The 19458-nt window shown below is 30.0% G+C and overlaps 1 protein-coding gene across 5 annotated transcripts in view; it reads right to left on the bottom strand.

Annotated features, from left to right (window-relative positions):
* Positions 1–19458, bottom strand: part of Vps16B (Vacuolar protein sorting 16B) — a 39952-nt gene that overhangs the window by 10219 nt on the left and 10275 nt on the right. For all 5 annotated transcript variants that reach the window (XM_076458639.1, XM_076458634.1, XM_076458657.1 and 2 more), the window contains 8 exons: positions 18104–18240; positions 13064–13091; positions 12668–12741; positions 9396–9486; positions 7236–7370; positions 3341–3382; positions 1772–1861; positions 1260–1346 (listed from right to left, as the gene is read on the bottom strand). In XM_076458639.1, coding sequence (XP_076314754.1) covers positions 1260–1346; positions 1772–1861; positions 3341–3382; positions 7236–7370; positions 9396–9486; positions 12668–12741; positions 13064–13091; positions 18104–18240 — 684 coding nt within the window. The remainder of the gene's footprint in view (positions 1–1259; positions 1347–1771; positions 1862–3340; positions 3383–7235; positions 7371–9395; positions 9487–12667; positions 12742–13063; positions 13092–18103; positions 18241–19458) is intronic.

Here is a 19458-nt window from a genome sequence, read left to right as displayed (position 1 = left end):
ATACCACCATGTCATAGGGGCACCTAATACAAGCTGCTCAGTACGTTTGGAAGTAGGACTTTTAATATCATGTTAGTGAAACAACAAAGATGTCACCCACAAATCCTGCACTTTTGATACAATGTATTTCATTAAGAAATGCAATGTTACAAATATTTTTCAACTTCAAGTATCAAGAAAAAAATCTAGATAATAAAATTAATTTGTTTTTGTTGTTGACTATGACCTGAGACAAAAAAAAAAAAAAGGTTTGTTTGAGAGAATGGTCATAGGATAAGGAATTCTGTATGGAAGGATTTTTGTTGTTGGAAACTGAATTTGAAACCAAAAACACAGTATGTTTTGTCATGGAATATGAGATTGTTACACCATTATTTGCATCCCTTGTTTAATGTAATGCATCACACTGAGTATTTATTTACTTGACTACACACTTAACATCATTAAACCTTTTGTAGTAGTCTTCTATTTTATGCTGTTTGGTGTGATCCAAATCTGAACAGAAGTTAGTTTGAATATTTCTTTCAGTATAGAATGAACTTCTTGACAAACTTAAACCAAGCTATCATGCTTTTACAGTTAAAAATTACATTTTCCTTCAAAGTATTTGAATTTTCATCTCTCTCTTTAAGCTAAACACCAATTCATATAACACTGTTGTTTACATTTTACTGTATGGTTGTGTAAGTCAAGTATATTGTTAACTAAACCACATAAGAAAATCTTACCCTTATGCTCCTTATTAAAATACAAAGTGGAATCCAAAGCTTTTAAGTCACACATTCCTATGATTAATTTAAGGACAGAATTTATTTCTTCAAAACAACACACGTAGTCAATATTATACAACATGCACCATGTAGAATGTCCACATCAAAATTTACATTGCACAATTTCACAAACAAAAAATGTTATACATCACGTGATAAAAATATATTCACAAAATCATTAGTTCTTTTGATTCTTCATTTGATAACGGTGCTCAGTTACTCGTGTTTTAAAATTCTATATAATTTTTTAATAACCTTTATTTCACTTCACAGAGATCTTTTATTAATGAAAACTCAATGAAAAACTCAGTTGGATTATTAGATATATTTTTTTCTGCAAATTACTTACCAAAAACTTTCAGGCTTATTTGTTAAATAAAATCTCTTTCAAAGTATCTTTAACGAATCACAAAAAACTAACATTTCATCAGAAACAATAATGATTTTGTTAGCAATTACACTAACTGTTTTAAATATGCCCAACTTTACCTCAATGGGAGCTTTATGTAGGCATAAAACATCAACAACTTTGTCAAAACCAATACAGCATCTCATCTTAGTCCCTCCAAGCCATGACTGAAAAAGAAATGCAAGAACACTATAAATATATATAGGCATCCATAAATGGTTATTACTGGAATGAGAAAAGAGACACAGTACTAGAGCGAATGATCTAAGCACAAAGACTAAAGGTCGTGATAATCAGCTAGCAGAGAAAATGGAATATCATGTATGTATGTATATTTATATGTAGTTTTTCTTTTATGACATAGCTGGCAAATACAACGTGAAACCATCAACAACTTTAACAAAATTATTTGCTGTTTTTCAAAACTTCCAGTTCTATTTTGTAAATCTTCTTGTAACATATTAATGTTCACAATCCCTTTTCCAAGCTCACAGTAAATGAAGAACTGTTAGTAAGAAAAGATAAAACAACCAAAGATTTGAGCTATTATGAATGTAGTACATATCAGAAGTGTTTTGTGAGCATGACATACTTTACTCTGGAAAAGATTTTCTATTTCTTTCCACTGCTGTCTTTGAGTAAGTGCACCAAGGGCAGTCCAAACAAACTGCTTGTCTGTAAGCTGCAAACACAATAATTTTTATGAAAAAATTTAAAATAACAGAAATTCAATTTTAACAAAGAGTTCAAAAGGCATTCAATAGCATAACATAAAAATAAATACTGCCATTTCAACTTTTCTTTTAGAATAAAACATTACATATTCATATATTTAATGAGGCTTAGATTTTTCAATTCTAAACTTGACTGATCATATGGAAAATACATATGAAAACAAAATACATTAAAATATAATTAAACATATTTGATACAAGATGTGTTCCATTAAAAATACTTTTCATCTTACTGTAACATACCGTAATTACATTTTGATAAAAGCAAAACATAATTAATTATTATAATTTTAATAACACATTCAAGTTTTGATTCAAGAAATAACAATAAAATATACATCAGGTTGTTTTTCTTTATTTAAGTAATTACCAAACTGAGAATACATTTTTATTTCTCTGTTGATTACTACATTTCCAATATATATTGTAATACATTTTACTCTTAAAATAATGCCTGATTTTACCCCTTGTCTTACAACTAAGGTTTAAAAATATATTTTCAATAAAAACTTTCCTGTTCAGAGTGTATATAACCAAAACTGCATTGTTCCTTTTCCTTTTATTTACTTTCTTGAATAAGTGTGTTAATATTGCGTTATCTACCATGTTACAATAAGGTATTTATAACTATCATTTTTCTAGCTTCTTTTTGACTGGAAGTTATTTCTCTCACATGCTTGTGTAACTAGTCATGACATTTCTTATTTAAAATGTATTGATTTCATCTGTCATACTAAAACATTGTTAATATTATATAAAAAAGTTGTTTATTTTGTACACGTTTTTATAGTACATCACTACCTAGAGCTTAAGGTTGAGTATTTTTTTAATATAAGACGAGTTTAACTGGGATGAATACTTTGTAAAGTTGTTTATTACATGTTTGTGGCTTAAGTTTTGCTGCACTGAGTTGTCTATAGTATTTGAAGAGCATATAAAAACACTCTTGTGGTTGTACTGATAACTCCTGAGTGCAGGTTAGCAAAGTTTTAAAATAATTCCTTCTAATTTCTTTACAAAAATAACATCCTAAATATGCTTGACAATAGAGGTCGTCCTATACATAGAACGTCAAAAAAATATAATTAATTTACTTAAAAAATCAAGTGTCATCTTATACTTTGGTATACACTAATATAAAACATAACTATTATAATTGTGTAAAGTGAATTTGGTACTGTTTAGATGTCACTGGATAAAAATATAAATCTTTGAAGCACTAAAGGATTACCTGACCATCATAATAAACAAGATTAAAACAAATCATTAAAAACTTTCAGTTACTTCAGATATCCAATTAACATAATTCTTAAAAAACACTAACGGTGAAATGAAATCTACCATTTCATAGTAATATCACTTCCAGTCGAGGTAAATTCTGTAAAAGCAATTCAAATAAAAATGTTTTTAACATCTGCAAAACTCACTTGATGGGCTTTCTTTATAGCTTGGGGACTAGCAAAATTATTCTGTAACAAAAATTAGAAGTATGAATGTACATACTTGAAACTGACTGAAAATATTAATATAAATTCAAAAAATGCAAACAATGAGATTAGAAAACAAAGAATGACCTGAATGGCCAAATTAGGATCACCATTAACTCTGATATCATTTTTGCCAACCTTTTAATCCCTGTAGACTTACAATAACTTTAAATGTAATTATGGCATCTTCAAAAACCTTGGCAATCTTTAAGTAAATGTTAGTGGTCTTTTGCACACAGAAAATAAGTTGTTAATTATTTTTACTACAGAAAGTCTGTGAATCTACAAAGTCTTTACTGAGGATTTTCATGTTGAAAAAAAAATACTTGTTTTCATCTTAGAATTTTCATACTTTATTTGCATAGCTTTTAGAACTTCCTAAATGAATATCAAAAGATTTTTCAGTAAATAATTAAATTTTATGTTATTTTCTCTGTATTAAAACTGTATATAGGCCCATTCCATTTGACCATCCTTGTAACAAGCGCATAACGACAAAATATGAAATAAATCAAAAATACCTTTTTTTCTTTCTAGAATAAATACATAACAGACAATTATACAAGACTTTACAGCTAAATCTAATACCTTACAAATCTCCCAATCATTTAAATTTATTACTTTACAGGCGCACTTTGGAAAAGTCAGTTTATCACAGCAGGGCAGCTTTGTATAAAAAAAGTATTAAGTTACCAACATGGTTGATTAAATTAAAATCATGAGTACTTCTTCATCTAATTTTTTTTCATTTAACTTTTCTTAAACCTAACAATTTACTAAATTTACATTTTACTTTACTTTATAACAATAAATAAAAAATACAACTTAAAAACAAGATATTTAGTGCTTATATGCTGGTTTTGTACTTTCACAAAATTTCTGTCTTAAATTTTCTAAAAAACGTAACTACTTTTTAATGGGGTTGTTGGTAGTGCAACAGTAACTTATTTATTTCAAAAAAGGAATTTAAAACATGAAATATCAACACACCAAAATGTCCTAAAATATTATAATTTAAAAGGCCTTACAACTAAGCTTTAAGGGTATTAAAACAATTTAATTAGTTGGTTGAACTGATTCTAGCAATGGAAATAACAAACAATAGGATAAATAATTCAAAATTGTCATCACAGCAACATAGCCTTACAGAAAAGCTAGTTAAGTCAAAATCTTCTCTTTTACTGGTTATAAATAATCCAACAGCATATGAAAGAAAGAATTACCAACATTTCTCAAAATACAGGAGGGCATGGCATGCAAATTTGACTTACTGGTTTTTATATCTCAATAGAGTGAAAAGATTGGAGACTAAAGGTTAACAGTATGTCATAGCAATTACCATAGGTATAGGAATTTTACCAATACAATAAATATGCAACATATGATAAACTCAGAGGGTCATTAATGGGTTAAAATCTAAAATACAAAATGTGGAGCAAACACATAAGTGATACAAATAAGTAAAGATTGAGAATTTATTTATTTATTTCTAAAATGAAAACTAACATAATAATAAAACATGAAGTACAAATTACATTTTGATGTCAAAAGTCATTAACATGCATTAATAACAATGTAGTTAAAAACATTGTGACATGCACTTTGACCTACCCATACACATAGAATTAACATACTATTAACAAGGATTGGTATTTAATCACTAAAACAAGGATGTCTACCAATAATTTAATAATCTACGAAAGTCTGTCATCACTTGAGTTTCACATTACCTTCCTTAGAAAACTATATAATGCTTTTTGTTATTCATCTGATGTATTTTAATTGGAAAATTATTTTTCCTAGTAGAATATTTATTTTCATGGTTTTTAATCAAAGTGAAAGCTTAATTTTATCATAGATATAATAACATATTATATTAAAATGTCTAGATGACATTCAGTGGTAATTTCAATGGAAAATTATCCAAATAGCAACTAATTAATGTAACTGTGACCTTTATCATCCATATAGAAGCTTTTAAAATTCACTATACTTTTGCATATTTAATTTTTATACCTTAAGTATGTTTGAAGCCAGGTTCAAATACTTACAAGAAAAATGATCTAGGAACACCTACAGAAAACATTAAAATATGTCAGTTACTCATAACCATGTTAATCACTATTCATTAACAGTTGCTAGATGAGGTACTTCATCTCAGATGAAGCTAACCCTACCAAAATGAGTCTTCCTATGGTCAAAGGCTACATCATCATGTTTGTAGAGTTACATTCAAAATTTTATTGACTTACTATTTTATGAATGTATATTGATGTTTAGTATCAAATTGTTGATCATAATTCAGAGTTTAGTATTATAAATTAGTTAACCTCTTATTTTAAAAATAAATATAAAAAAAAACTAAATATCAATTTTTTTCATGTCATATGGTATGTTTAACATAGCATAGGTTCAGATTAGCGTTTCTGATATCCAAGTAACAAAATCTATAGTTCCTTGAAAATTAAGAATTCAAATAACAGACATTGACAAGCTAGAATATAAAATTAGAAACTCCTATCTTTTCTATTTGCAAAGATTTCACTAAATCAAACACAGTGACCCCACCCATCCATCTCTTTCCATTTTTGGAAATGCTTACATACACCCAATTCTGCCTACAATGTGTGAAAAAAAACTGATCAAAAGCACAGAATGTCTCCTACATGGTTCTTTGAGCATTTGCAAACTATTTATGTGGGAAACTTTCTTTTCTGACAGATTCCACGTGATAAGGTAAGTCATTACTGAGCTTAACTACTAAGCCTGATAAATTATAATGAAATTCTGTGGCATTTATATAGTAATTTATGATTTCTTGTTACTTCAAAATGCACAGTTAAAACCTGACAAAAATTGTGTTTTACATTCTCCATGTGCAAAATTTGACAATGCTTTCTAAATCACAGTAAGGTGCAAATGATTACAAAGTTCAATTTTGAAGAAATAATGTTTTCTGTAAACCTTTATTTACTGTTTTATGTTTCAAGAAAAATAAAAGAAATTTAAGAACTTATTTGTAAATAGTAATAATATATATGCATATATAATACATAATAACAACAATATGACTGTATTTTACAAAATGATGGTCCACTAGAACACAGCCAAGGCAGGCCATTCTGTAAAGGACAGTTTTATATTGTTGGATACAATGGCACAAATACACATATGCCATGTCATTCAACTTCTGTAACAGTAGTCAAATATTGTTGAACAGTCAATAATATAAAAATTATAAATTATTATATGTGTGAAACGTTATGAGATTTCAAACCATTTAGACTAAACATTTGTGATTTTGTGTTATAATTTGTAGTAATTCTAGAATGAAAAAAGCTTAATTTATATCTATTTGCTATTGTTTTACAGTGCTTATAAGGTATGTAGAATTAACAAATCCCATACAAAGATACAAGAGTGAAAATAACAGATAAAATATAAAGTTTTTCTGAAAAACGTTTTATAATTAGCTGGAATATATCAGGAGGCTATGGAGATTTCACATATGAAACTGGACAATTTCCTGATGCATAAAATTATTTTTAACCTTAAAATCAAAATTCCTTCACATGCAAGAGAGTTGATATTAAAAAAATAAAAAATTCCCAAGTAAATAAATAATAAAAAAATGTTAAAACTTAATTTAAAAATCTGATACTTTGTGCACAAATTCCTTGTAATGTTTACTGATAACCTGCAGAATTTCTTGAAGATGTGTACATTTTAAACAGAGAATAACTGCTTTATGGTTACTTTCAGAAATACAGGCTTGATATTAATGTGTAAAATCTATAGCAAGTAAATATAAAAGTAAAATTAATTGACAGCTTACCTCAGGTAATTCCCAATGATAAAGGCAGCAATAATATAATGTTGTAATTACAGAATTATTAACAAGTGAAGCTGGTCGTGGTATTTCTTGGAATACTGAATTTATTCCCTCTTTTTCTTGTCTGATATCATTTTCCTAAGCAAAAATCACAAGTTAATAGTTTGTGTTAACAATTAATATATATATAAGCACTTTCTACTGCTAAAAAAATACACACATACAGTCATCTCTTAAGATCTTACAAAAACAACTACTAAAAAGGTATAACTTTTATTTCTTAAGGAATAAAACAACTAAAAACAGCTGTGAAACTGTTATATTGAGGAAAAGATCTAAAAGGAGTATAATTACACAAGGTTTTCATTACTGAAAGAACCAGCTATAAAAACATCATAAATCGAGCTCTGTCTTCAAGGAAAGAAACAGATGTGAAAATGTAAATCAAGTTTTATTGTTAAGGGAAGAATAAGCCTCATAAAAATGATTATAAAGATCATAACAGCTTCTTCTAACTCAACTTTTAAAAATATGTATTAACAGCAATTATTCAAACTATTAGAACTTTCACGTGTGTATTAAGTTGTGTATTTTTAAACTATAATGATTATTCATCCTTTTCATTGGGGTAGTCTTTCCTGACTGCATACTTTCAGATCTGATTGTCACTGTTATAGTGCAGTAAAGGAACAAGGATGTAGAATGCCTTTTGTATTGTAACAGATTTACCATTGTACATCTATTTTAGTGCCTAAGTTTCTGTATAGTTTTCTTTTTTTTGCATGTGACATATATTCTTGACTAAGTATTGCGTACGTCCAATGTAGTCTTTTTTTACATGTGACGTATGTTCTTAACTAAGTATTGCACAAGTCCCACCTGTTCTAGAAACTTGTAAAGAATTATTGAAAGTAAGAAGCAACAATAAGTGTTTATGAATATGTGCTAAATCACTTTGGTGATAGTTTTAGAGACTCGTGTGATTTTTATAAAAGCAATGCACCAAAAGATTACTATTTGGACAGCTCCAGTCAGTACACCATAGGCATAGAAAGCTATAACTGTGAATGGCATCTATTAATAGGAAAACTACAGAATTTGACCACAAACATTATAGATTTCGAACATTACACACCATTCAGTGAATTACTTTGGATGTTAGAATTTCTATAAGAACATTAAATATCTTTGCTGAAAGAAGACAGTTTGTACCTGGTTCAAGGTTAGCCAAGAAAGATGTCACTAGCTTAAGCGTGGTGTGACAATATCAACTCAGAATTAATTTGTTCATTGTGGATGTGAATCGTCAATAAAATGGCTTATTACAAACTGGATATAAAAGACTCAATGTTGTTTGTAAGTTTGCAAAACTCTTGTGTATATAAAACCATTATTCATATCTATTAGTAATAACTATTATTATAAAGTGTATTGGTTTTATGTTTGTATATCAGAATATACTTGTGTTTTAAAAAAAAAAGGAAATTGTGTATATCAATCTTGTTGGTAAATAACAAATTTAATACATATTAACATTTAATTGACTACTAAGCTCAAATTAATATTCCGGTTATTTAAAATAGCAATACATAACATAATAAATCAAAGATTCATCCAAAAAAAAATAACAACCCATAACAGGATAAAAGGGGTCAGGACCCCATATCTACAGTTTGGGCATATTAGCCATTAAGTCATCCCTGGCTCCAGAAATTAGAAAAATGAAGAAATCAAAGACACTTAAAATGGAGAAAATTGTTCTATCACAGCTTTAATATGCACATACATGTGAACCTTCCAGTGGAAAAAATGTTGTGTTGCAACAGTTATACCTTCAACAATGACAAGACTTAATTATGCGACATATCAACCAACAAACTAAACTTTACTAACAAAATTAACTGCTTCCACATGACTCCAACTGGTGATTATAGAATTCATTATATATCGTTCAAACAAATTTTTACAACAAATGACGCATCTTGACTGGGTTACAATACTTAATTCCTATCTCTCATTATATAACTCAACCTTAAAGTTGATTATAAGATGTATTTTGTTACCTAATATTTTCTAATATTTTCATACTACAATATGCTAGCTTACATCTCATAGCTAATAAACAATTTGTACATAATATACATTTATCAGAAGAGAACTTACTTCAATTGGAAGTTGTCTTTCAAGAAGTGAAATTTGTTCACTAAGCAGATGGAAGTACATGGACAAGCTAGGATCAGACTGAAAATGATTCCTTAAATGTAAAATTTAAACTGATTAGACATTATGTTTTTTACATAACAGATCAATAAATTTCTCAGTACTTACATATTTGAAATTTATTAAAATGATTAACATTGCATTGTCAAATAGTTGCATTTAAAGCAAACATATTAAAAACTGATGGTATTTCTGGTAGCATTCAACACTTCAATATTGTATCTTCATGTTTAATCAAATGATAAAAGAACTCAACCAAAGGTTAGTATTTGGTAGCTCTCTAATTTGTAATTTTACTGGTTATCAGTACTTATTTGGCAGCCAAATAATAGAAGAGTGCACATTTAACACAAATATTATAAAAGGGGCTAGATAACAAGAAGTTATAAACGTTAAATGACAAAGTAACACGCAGAGGGGAATTAATAACGTTATCAATATAGAATAGTAATAACATAAATGAGTGAGTATTTAGTAGAGGTTACAAAAAGCATTAAACAAATTCAGTCATCAGTAAAATTATTTGTATGCATAAATTCACTTCATTTTCATATTTTTCAAAGCACATTACTCTGCTTTCTCATGTAAAGCTAACAACTCTTTCTATTAAAAAAAATAATAATGATATTAGTATGGTAAATGAGTACTGCATTAGAATGGTTCCATACTAAAGATAAAGTGTTAACTCTAATTCTGAATGTGCCATGCGGGAAGCTTTTAAGAAAATATGTACACATCTGGTGCACCCCAGTGGCACAGTAGTATGATTTATAATGCTAGAAACTTTTTCGATATCCATGGTGAGTAGAGCACAGATAGCCTATAGTGTATCTTTGTGCTTAACTCCAAACAACACACCTGTTATGCACAAAAACATCAGATGCATTACAGAAGCGTTTGTATTCAAAATATGTCTACAAATTGCCAAGTCACAGTGCAAGGTGACATTTATGTGAAGAAAATAAATACAGCATACATACTGTATTTGCATAACCTCGACAACTGTACATTTACAGGTTTGTTTGTTTTTTCTGTACCCCTTTATACTGTATCTGATGTTTCCTCTACCACAAACTGTTGCCAAATCAGTAATGTATAAAATGAATAGTTAATTAGTCTAATACACAATACATAGCTGTTGAATAGCACTCTGTAAAAAGCTGTGGAATGATCACTTTTCCTCCATCTGTGAACTTAAGATTAACATTGTTAGAAAAATCTATCCATTTTCCATTATTGTGAAACTATACTCTTATCAATATATCACATTAAGCCTAACCACTTATTTACTCAATGCAAACTGTGGTGTTCACTTTATCCTTATGATTTCTCATTTACATATCCTTGTCAGCAATTAAATGGTGTTAAAACAGCAGTTGCTGAACTTATGAAAACAACCAATTTATTAGTACCTCATAAATGTTGCTGACTTATGAAAACAGACACTTACTACACATGCTGAGATTAACAGAAATTTTCATGCTAACCAAAAATTTATCTTTGTTTTTGCCTCAATAATGAATTAAATTGTCACTTTAAATGTAGTTGAAATAAACAGAAATTAATTTCACCAGTGAAAGTGATTTTTACCTCAATAATGAATTAAACTTTCACTTTAAATATAGTTGAAATAAACAGAAATTAATTTCAGTTTTTTTTTTTTTTTTTTAATTTTGCACAAAGATACACGAGAGCTATCTGCACTAGCCTTCCTAATTTTGCAGTGTTAAGACTAGAGGGAAGGCAGCTAGTTATCACCACCCACCACCAACTCTTGGACTACTCTTTTATCAATGAATGGTGGGATTGACCAGCACATTATAACACCCCCACAGCTGAAAGGGCAAGCATGTTTGGTGAGACCAGGATTCGAACCCATGACCCTCGTATTATGAGTCAAATGCCTTAACCAACCTGGCCATGCTAGGCCAATATCACTAGTGAAAGTGATTTTTTAGCCTCAATAATGAATTAAATTGTCACTTTAAATGTAATTGAAATAAACAGAAATCAATTTCATTGGTAAAAGCACCTTCTTTGGCATGGCATGTTTCACCAATATCATCAATATCAGAGGTGCCTGCACATATACCACCACAGCCATCCCAGAATTAATCATCTTCCACCATAAACTTTTACACATAAAGGTGCTACTGGTGGGGAATTGTAAAATTATTTATGTCACTTAAACTATAATTTCATTGTGAAACAAACAGTATCAATGCTTTTGTGTTCAAACTTTGTTTCACTATTTCTTTTTTTTTTTTTATCAAAGAACAATAGAACAAGTCTTCAAAGTGAGGATATAAGAAAGCGGACAAAATGAAATTAAGGTTTCTTTGTTTTCCAGCAAAAAATAGTTTTATGCCCTTCTCTCAAGAATGATTTTGCTGTTTTCAGTAGAAAGTGGTTTGTGTTATCCTTGAACAGATAATGATGATATATAATAGATAGTTGTAATAACTTGTGAAAGCATTCAGTCTGTGAATGTTCTGAAACACGAGCCTGCAGAATCATCAACCATTGGCCACAGATTTCAAAAGAGTATGACAGACAACTTCAGGGGTCCCTGTCACCAAGCACATTATCCAATCTTGCCCGTGTTCAGCCACTTTCCCAGCAAGACAGCCAAGAAAGAAACCCTTCTCACCAACAAGATGAGGCTAAACTGGGCGAAAGAGTAAGCTTACTGAACTAAAGCAGGGTCTTGTGATAGGGGGATGCATCTCTGTACAAGCAACAGTTCACTTCTCAACACTATAAAAAAACTGATAGAAAGGAATGGGGGAACAAAGTGTAAGAGGAAAAAACTGAGATGAACCTAAGAACTGCAGAAAGCCCTAATCTGTTTGTGGCATCATGGACTCATCCCTGCCTACATTCAGTCCCTATACCATAGAAATGCCAAACAGTTATCAATACCCGAGATGGCACAACCAAACATTAAAACAAGAAACAGACTCTGTGACCTCTTTTTGTCAATTATATTAGGTGGTGGTTTCTTTAAATCTAGATTTTCTTACTCTGAGAACATTTTTATAATTGCCAAGGATTTATTGATCATATGCTGTAGTATGTTTGTTATGATTGGTTTGTTAATAAAGATGCATATCTGACTGGATGACTAAAATACAAGTCAGCTTACAACAGAAAAAATAAACTTAATATTTATAACAAAGAAACAAACATAACTGAATTAATTCAAAATATTTTACCTCTGACAATGCTGTAGAAGTTTCAATTTTTTCTCTGGTTGTGCTGTTTTAATAGCTAGTTTGTAATTCAACATCTATTCATGAAAAGAGAGAGATATAACACAACCCTATGTGCTAAACATTTACTACAAAGTACAATGCTTTTTGTTTTTATTGGAATAATAAGTTTACTTAAAAATTGCATGCAATACTATAACCTATTGTATTCCTACACTACCTGATCTTGTTATAACAAGTTGAATTACAATATTTAATAGATATGTTTTTTTACATGTTACAATAAGTTGAATCACAGTATTTAACCTATATACATGTTTATAGGTTACAATAAGTTGAATCACAGTATTTAAACATGTTTATTTATAGGTTATAAATAAATATATATGTAAAACTTACACCAGCTTCATCCGTTCTTCCTAATAATCTGCATTACAAAAAAGGAAAAATTTTAGTACTAAACTTATCATTATTCAAAAAGTTAAAAAATTCATTAAAATACATATATACAGTACTTCATAACACTTCCAAATATCTAAGCAATAGAAGTTGAGAATGGGTTGAAATACGAGAGTTATAAGTGAATATAAGGAAAGTTATGTAGTACTGTGAATATAAGATGAAATGAAACTGGATTATTTAAAAGTTGTTTCGTTCTTTTAACACAGCCTTGTTCTATTGTTGTTGCATGTACTATAATGCATGAAATTAATTTCATCTGAGAGTGATAACTGAAAGTTCATAAAATTCACTGTGAATGGCCACTTTATTATTGTATGTTTCTTATTATTTTTGTTTTTTTATAATTACAACTAATATTGGACAAACCTACCAACTGCACTTTGTTTAAACCAAATTTGTTATTATCAGCATCCAAATATAATAATGAAATAGTTCATATATATATAATCAAATGGACTAAAAAAAGAGGTTATTGGAACTGTAGCCCCAGGCCCAAAAAAAGACTCATCTTCATTTTTTACAGGAAAATGCTTATTATGGAATTAACTGACTGAGTCTATTTATTTTTGAAGAAAGAGAAATAATTTGGGTGTGACATGGGTAGACCTATCATGCAATGAGGAATGCAGAGATTTTATGGACTTACCTCCAAACAGTGTCTAGCTGTAGCCCTGCTCTGACCTTACATATTTGCCTACAATTTGCAATGCAAATAAGCTAGGCCTAAAAGGGACTAGATCTTGTTATAATAATTGAGTGGTAAGGCCTCAACCAATCAAAATCTCTTTAGTCCCCATTTTCACAATGCTGTCAGCCAGGTTCCTCCCTCATGGCTTACACCCAACACACCATTTCTATCACATGATTAAACAATAAGCCTGTCATATGACTAGACCTAAACTGCCAGACAAGGTTAAAGATATCTATTACATCTTTTGATTCTTCATTCTCAAAGGCTTCAGATTTTTGTTCAAGAAAAAAGGTTCAATGATTGCTAACAAGGTAAATAACAGTATTTTAACATTTTAGAATATACTGTATCAATTGCTTGTAGTTCTTGAACAGAATTTACAAAATGTTATCCCATAAAAAAACTCTAATTACTTGTGTACCTATATTGGCCCATTTATCAGCTGCAAGTAATTCACTGACAACTTGACAAGCATCATTACTTGGAGGGTATAAAATACAAATCATCAAAATATAAAATTTGAAATTTTTGAGTTATATACAGAAATTATATGTGATCATTTGTTGTGAAACTACTGGGAAACTCAATTTTGCCATATCCCTCTCACACACCACACACATGTATTCTTTCATGTGGACCCACACATATTTATTAGGTGTTCATCTTATCTGTCAAGTATGTACAAACACAAGTACAGTTGGGAAAAGCTAGAGGAAGAAAATTATAAGAGAAAGTAGTAGTTAAAACAAGGAAGCTAACAGATTTATGGGCTTTGTCCTCTAGCGCCAAAACTGTCACCAACCAAGACAGTAAAAACAACAACATAGACACTGATGACCAATGAATAGATGCTGAAATCAAATACTACAATGGTGTTGAAAATACTAACCCATCCTTCCCAATCAATGTTGGGGCATAGACACAAGTTTCAGACAAAATTATATTTTGTTTATGCATTGGTGATTACCTCTTGTCATACAAGGATGTGGATTTCAATGCCTCTGCAAAATCTTTATTGAGTGAAAGTACAAATGCCAGTACTTAGACTTTTTTATTATGAGAAAATGAAGTGGAAAAAAGGTTAAAAGAGACTGGCTTTGCTACTCACCATGGAAGGGATATTTCTATTGTAATATATGCAAATTGTTTTCAACAGTAATGGAAACTTCTTCATTAGCAACAACTGTTTACTCTGACTGGATACACACTCCGAAGGACTTTAGTCAGCAAAAATCAAGCTCACTGCAAAGTTGCATCACTAAATTTATTATTCATAAAACCAAAAGCAGAAAAATTGACAAGATTTTAACAGAACAGATAGTCAGAGAAGAAATACTGGCATCGAGTTCTAGAGTGTATTCTCTCAGTCTCAAAGTTTCTATTATCCAGAGAACCAGCATTAAGAGAAAGTGATGAAGAAGTTGGATCAGTGCATAGTGGCAATGACTTATGAATACTGGAGATAATGGCTGAGCATGATCCATTTCTTGCCATAAACATTCATAAATGCAAAAATAAGAGAAAAGATCACATTCCATACGTATCTTCAATTGTTTGTGATGAATTCAAAGAAATTCTACACAAAGAAGCTTTCACTACCATTATCCACAAAATATAAACATTCAAGTATTTCTCAGTATCTGCTGATTCTACTCTAGACATATCCCATACAGATCAACCAACGATAATAAGCTTCAGATATGTTCTAGATGGTGGCTCTGTATAGGGATTTGCCACGCTCTTACAAACAAGTAATCATACAAGAGTGGAACTTGCTAGTATTCTCATTAATTTCCTTGGAAAAAAATTTATAAGAATTCAAAATTGCTGTGGACAATCTTATAATAAGTCATCCAATATAAACAGCAAATATGCTAACATATCAAGAAGAACCCTCAATCAGATCATATTACCTGCTGTGCTTATTTGCTCAATTTGGATGGAAAATGTGCTATGGAGTGCTGTACTAAAGCTTGTTTATTCTCTACCTTTGTGCAAAAACGTTTTGTTTTTCTCATCATCACCCTGACAGTGAAAGTGGCTTCATGATGTGCTTGAAAAACTAGAGTTCCAGACAATAAAGTGGTTATCAGACACAAGAAGGAGCACCCATTCAGATATTATGCAAGCATTAAAAATGGGGTTCAAAGCCATAACACAAGTCTTCATTTCCATTACAGATGATGATTCTGAAAAGCCCTAAAGTGCACTTAATAGTCAAGAAGCCTTATGCTACAATGAAAACAATGAGAAGCAAGTATGATGACATAATTGTGTTCTCCTGAAGAAGCTTAACAAAACAAGTCATTCATTACAAAACTCTCAAACAGATGTCAGTACAGTTTTTCAACTGCTAAAATATCTCAAGGGATTCAAGCAGGAATTACAAGATTAATTTTCCTGAATATGAGGAAAAGAGTAAACAACTGTCAGGAAGCAACATATAAGGTGGAAAAATTAAGGAAAAGGAAGAGAAATACATGACTGGATGAAGAGGATGCTGAGGACAGTGATTTTTCACCCTCTACTCAACACAAAGTCAAAACTTTCTTAATAACAATTCACAAAATGTCATATGCAGCAGACAATAAAACAGTAGTGGCATTTGAAAACATTATTTGCAAATTTGGGTTTCTAGAAAACTTAGAGCCAATGCCTACAGAGGATCTCCCCAAAACCACAAAATTCTGATTAGTACATATCCTATAGGGTTGGAAAGTTGCACAGAGGAAAAACCTGTTCAATTTCCCACCTTTTGCAAGACAAAGTTCCTTGAAAACCCATCAGAATCCAATGAACAAAGTATGCTGAGAATGACATACAACCAATTTCTGAAATCAACCTTCCTGAATGTCCTGATAATTTTAAGGACATACCTGTGCCTCATATTAAGCAGTTACTCTGGAGAAAGATTATTCTTGACACTGAAAGATATAAAGAACATATTTAAATCAATAATATACCAAAAGAAGCTAACTGCACTTGCACTCTTGTGCATAAAAAATGGCTTGTTAGAATCGCTTGACACCAAATAGATCATAAATGTCTTTACTATAAAACTAGCACAAAGAATAGTAAACTAGGTACAAATGGCATAACCTGCTACAATTTCTGGGCATACTATGCAAGTACAATTTTGATCTAAGCACATGTATGAACTAGCGACTTGTTGAGTTTGTGTGTATGTGCTTTCTTTCCGTCTATATACTTTGTTGTACCAATGCAAGCTATGTCTGTGTTGGAGCACCATTTTTTATATTTAAGAAATACCTAATATTTTTCATTAATTTCCAGATAAGTCACTCAAATCTGTGGATATATTTTCCCATTGTCTCCAAAGTAAGACATAACTTGTGATTTATTTCTGTTAGTCTTTAGTCATGATTGTAACAGTAAAAATACTTAGCCCCAGGCTAATACATGAAAGTACTTCTTAATATTCAAAGTATTCCAAAACCACTTTTAAATGTGGATTAGGACTCAAAATACCACTGGGCTCAATTGTTTATCCAGTGTCCCCCTAGTGACACTGGGATTTTTCATCATATGATAATACAGGCACAATTACTAACATTTGAGACATCTGCAACCCACAGTGAAAAATTACTAAAAACTTTAAAACTGACTGCATTCTCAAGAGTAACCACACTAAGATAATCAATTAATAAGTTTCTATGGTAGTTTGTTGCATATTATTCTTGCGCATCTTTCAGTGGCAATTTTAAAAAATACTAGCATGTTTCTTTTTTTTTCTCACATCATATTAAGAAATGCAATTATCATCACAAACATAGATAAAAAAAAAAATATGATAGTATATTCTTAACAAAATTGAAAATGTGACAACAATACCTGGAAATTCACATGAGCTGACTAGTTATATCTAATAAATACACTAAAATAATGAATATTTTTTTATTCTTTTGCCAGTATCTTTACACTTTTACAAGTAACCTTTGAAGTGACTGAGAAACATTCACCAGAGGACAGAAAATTAGTTTCAAACCCTGTGGACAATGTAAAAACATAAATATCAAAATTTACCAACAGAACTAATATCCTTTTAATGATCTAATTATATTCTTGAAAACAATAATTTTTGATCCGCACTGCATTATTTCAGTTTTGTAATCATCACAACATTCACAAAGTTTAGATGCCTGCAAATTGCATACAAATAGTAAGTTTGATGAAAATATACTTTAAAAAGCTGTAAGGAATAAATAATACACATCACACATATACAAAACCCATCTCTTTTTAAACACTGATCTACTAATACCTACACTAATAAATCTAAAAGTTCTCTAAACTCTGAGGAACTTTTCAAGTAATACAAATAATGGCTGACAGCTTCCGGTCTCTGTAGCACTTCTTGAATAAACACAGACTGTTTCAATGTTCTTTTCAAAAAAAGCACAATCTGAAAGAGACCAGAATCACAGTTCATTTCAGTAACATTATATTTGAAATTGATAATGTGCAAATAAATTATCATTCACATGAACATGTGCAAACTCCTTAGTTTAGTATCATATAGCTGCAATCAAACTAATACCATACAATCCTATCACATTACACAATAGATGGTAACAGTTATTGTTCTTCCATTTTTATTTTAATAACACAATACAAAAAAAAATGTAAAATATAAAAAAATTAAGAGTTATTACAATTATTTCATCCTTTATTCTAATAAGACAGAACATCATACTGGATTATTTCAAATTTGAAATCAGTTAATCAGTTTGTAATGCTCTGTATCTTCTAAACAGTTCATTGTAGTAAAGAATAAGTTATATAACAAAACAATTCTTTTCAAGAGCATGTTAGAAGAAAACTATTAACTGTATGCAATTTTTAAAAGTTCATATTAAAAATCAATATCAATCTATCAGTCTTCTTACAAGCTGAATGGTTATTTGTGAAAAAAAGCAGCATATTAACAAAATAATGTTTCTTTCTGTGAGAAAACTGTCAACAAATTGAAAGAAATATTTTAAACAGGAAAATGAATGGAAAAAATTCGTTATAAGAGAAAACATATTTGAGTTCATGTGTAATTTAGTTTTAAGTTGTTTTTTTTATTTTCATTTTGGTATAATATGCTTACATAACATTATTGTTCTATCTTGAATAAATTGATTTGAGTTGAATATCTCCCCTTTGACACCTCTTATAGAGATTACAACTGTTAAAATGCTCTCTCTTTCATAATAATCTTTCCTTGCACTAACTAAAATGACAAAGACCAGTGGAATCCAACACAACTCAGAAGAGCTGAGTGCTCTAATAGCATCCACTGCATTAAAAACTAAAAACTGTTGTCAACAGTGCATTGCATTCAGTCATCTTTTTTTAGAAACAAATTTAATGTGATTTAAAATACAATAACACATAAAATGACAAAAGGTGATTATGAACAGCTCACTAGACAGTTGTATTACATATATGCTCTGGCCTTAGAGGTTGAGTTAACAGTACATTATATTTATCCATCACCATTTGTACCACAGCTATTGTTGCATTGTTTCAACAAACATCTACTGGTATTACTGTATTTTACAGGTAATCTTATTAAAAACAGGTATTTTCTTCCATCTCTCATAATAACAAATGTACACCTTATGAAAGTTATTAT

The sequence above is a fragment of the Tachypleus tridentatus genome, chromosome 1, assembly GCF_004210375.1.
Source record: "Tachypleus tridentatus isolate NWPU-2018 chromosome 1, ASM421037v1, whole genome shotgun sequence".
Classification (NCBI taxonomy): domain Eukaryota; kingdom Metazoa; phylum Arthropoda; class Merostomata; order Xiphosura; family Limulidae; genus Tachypleus; species Tachypleus tridentatus.
Note: the sequence above shows the minus strand (reverse complement) of the source record. Positions and strands in the feature narration are given on the sequence as shown.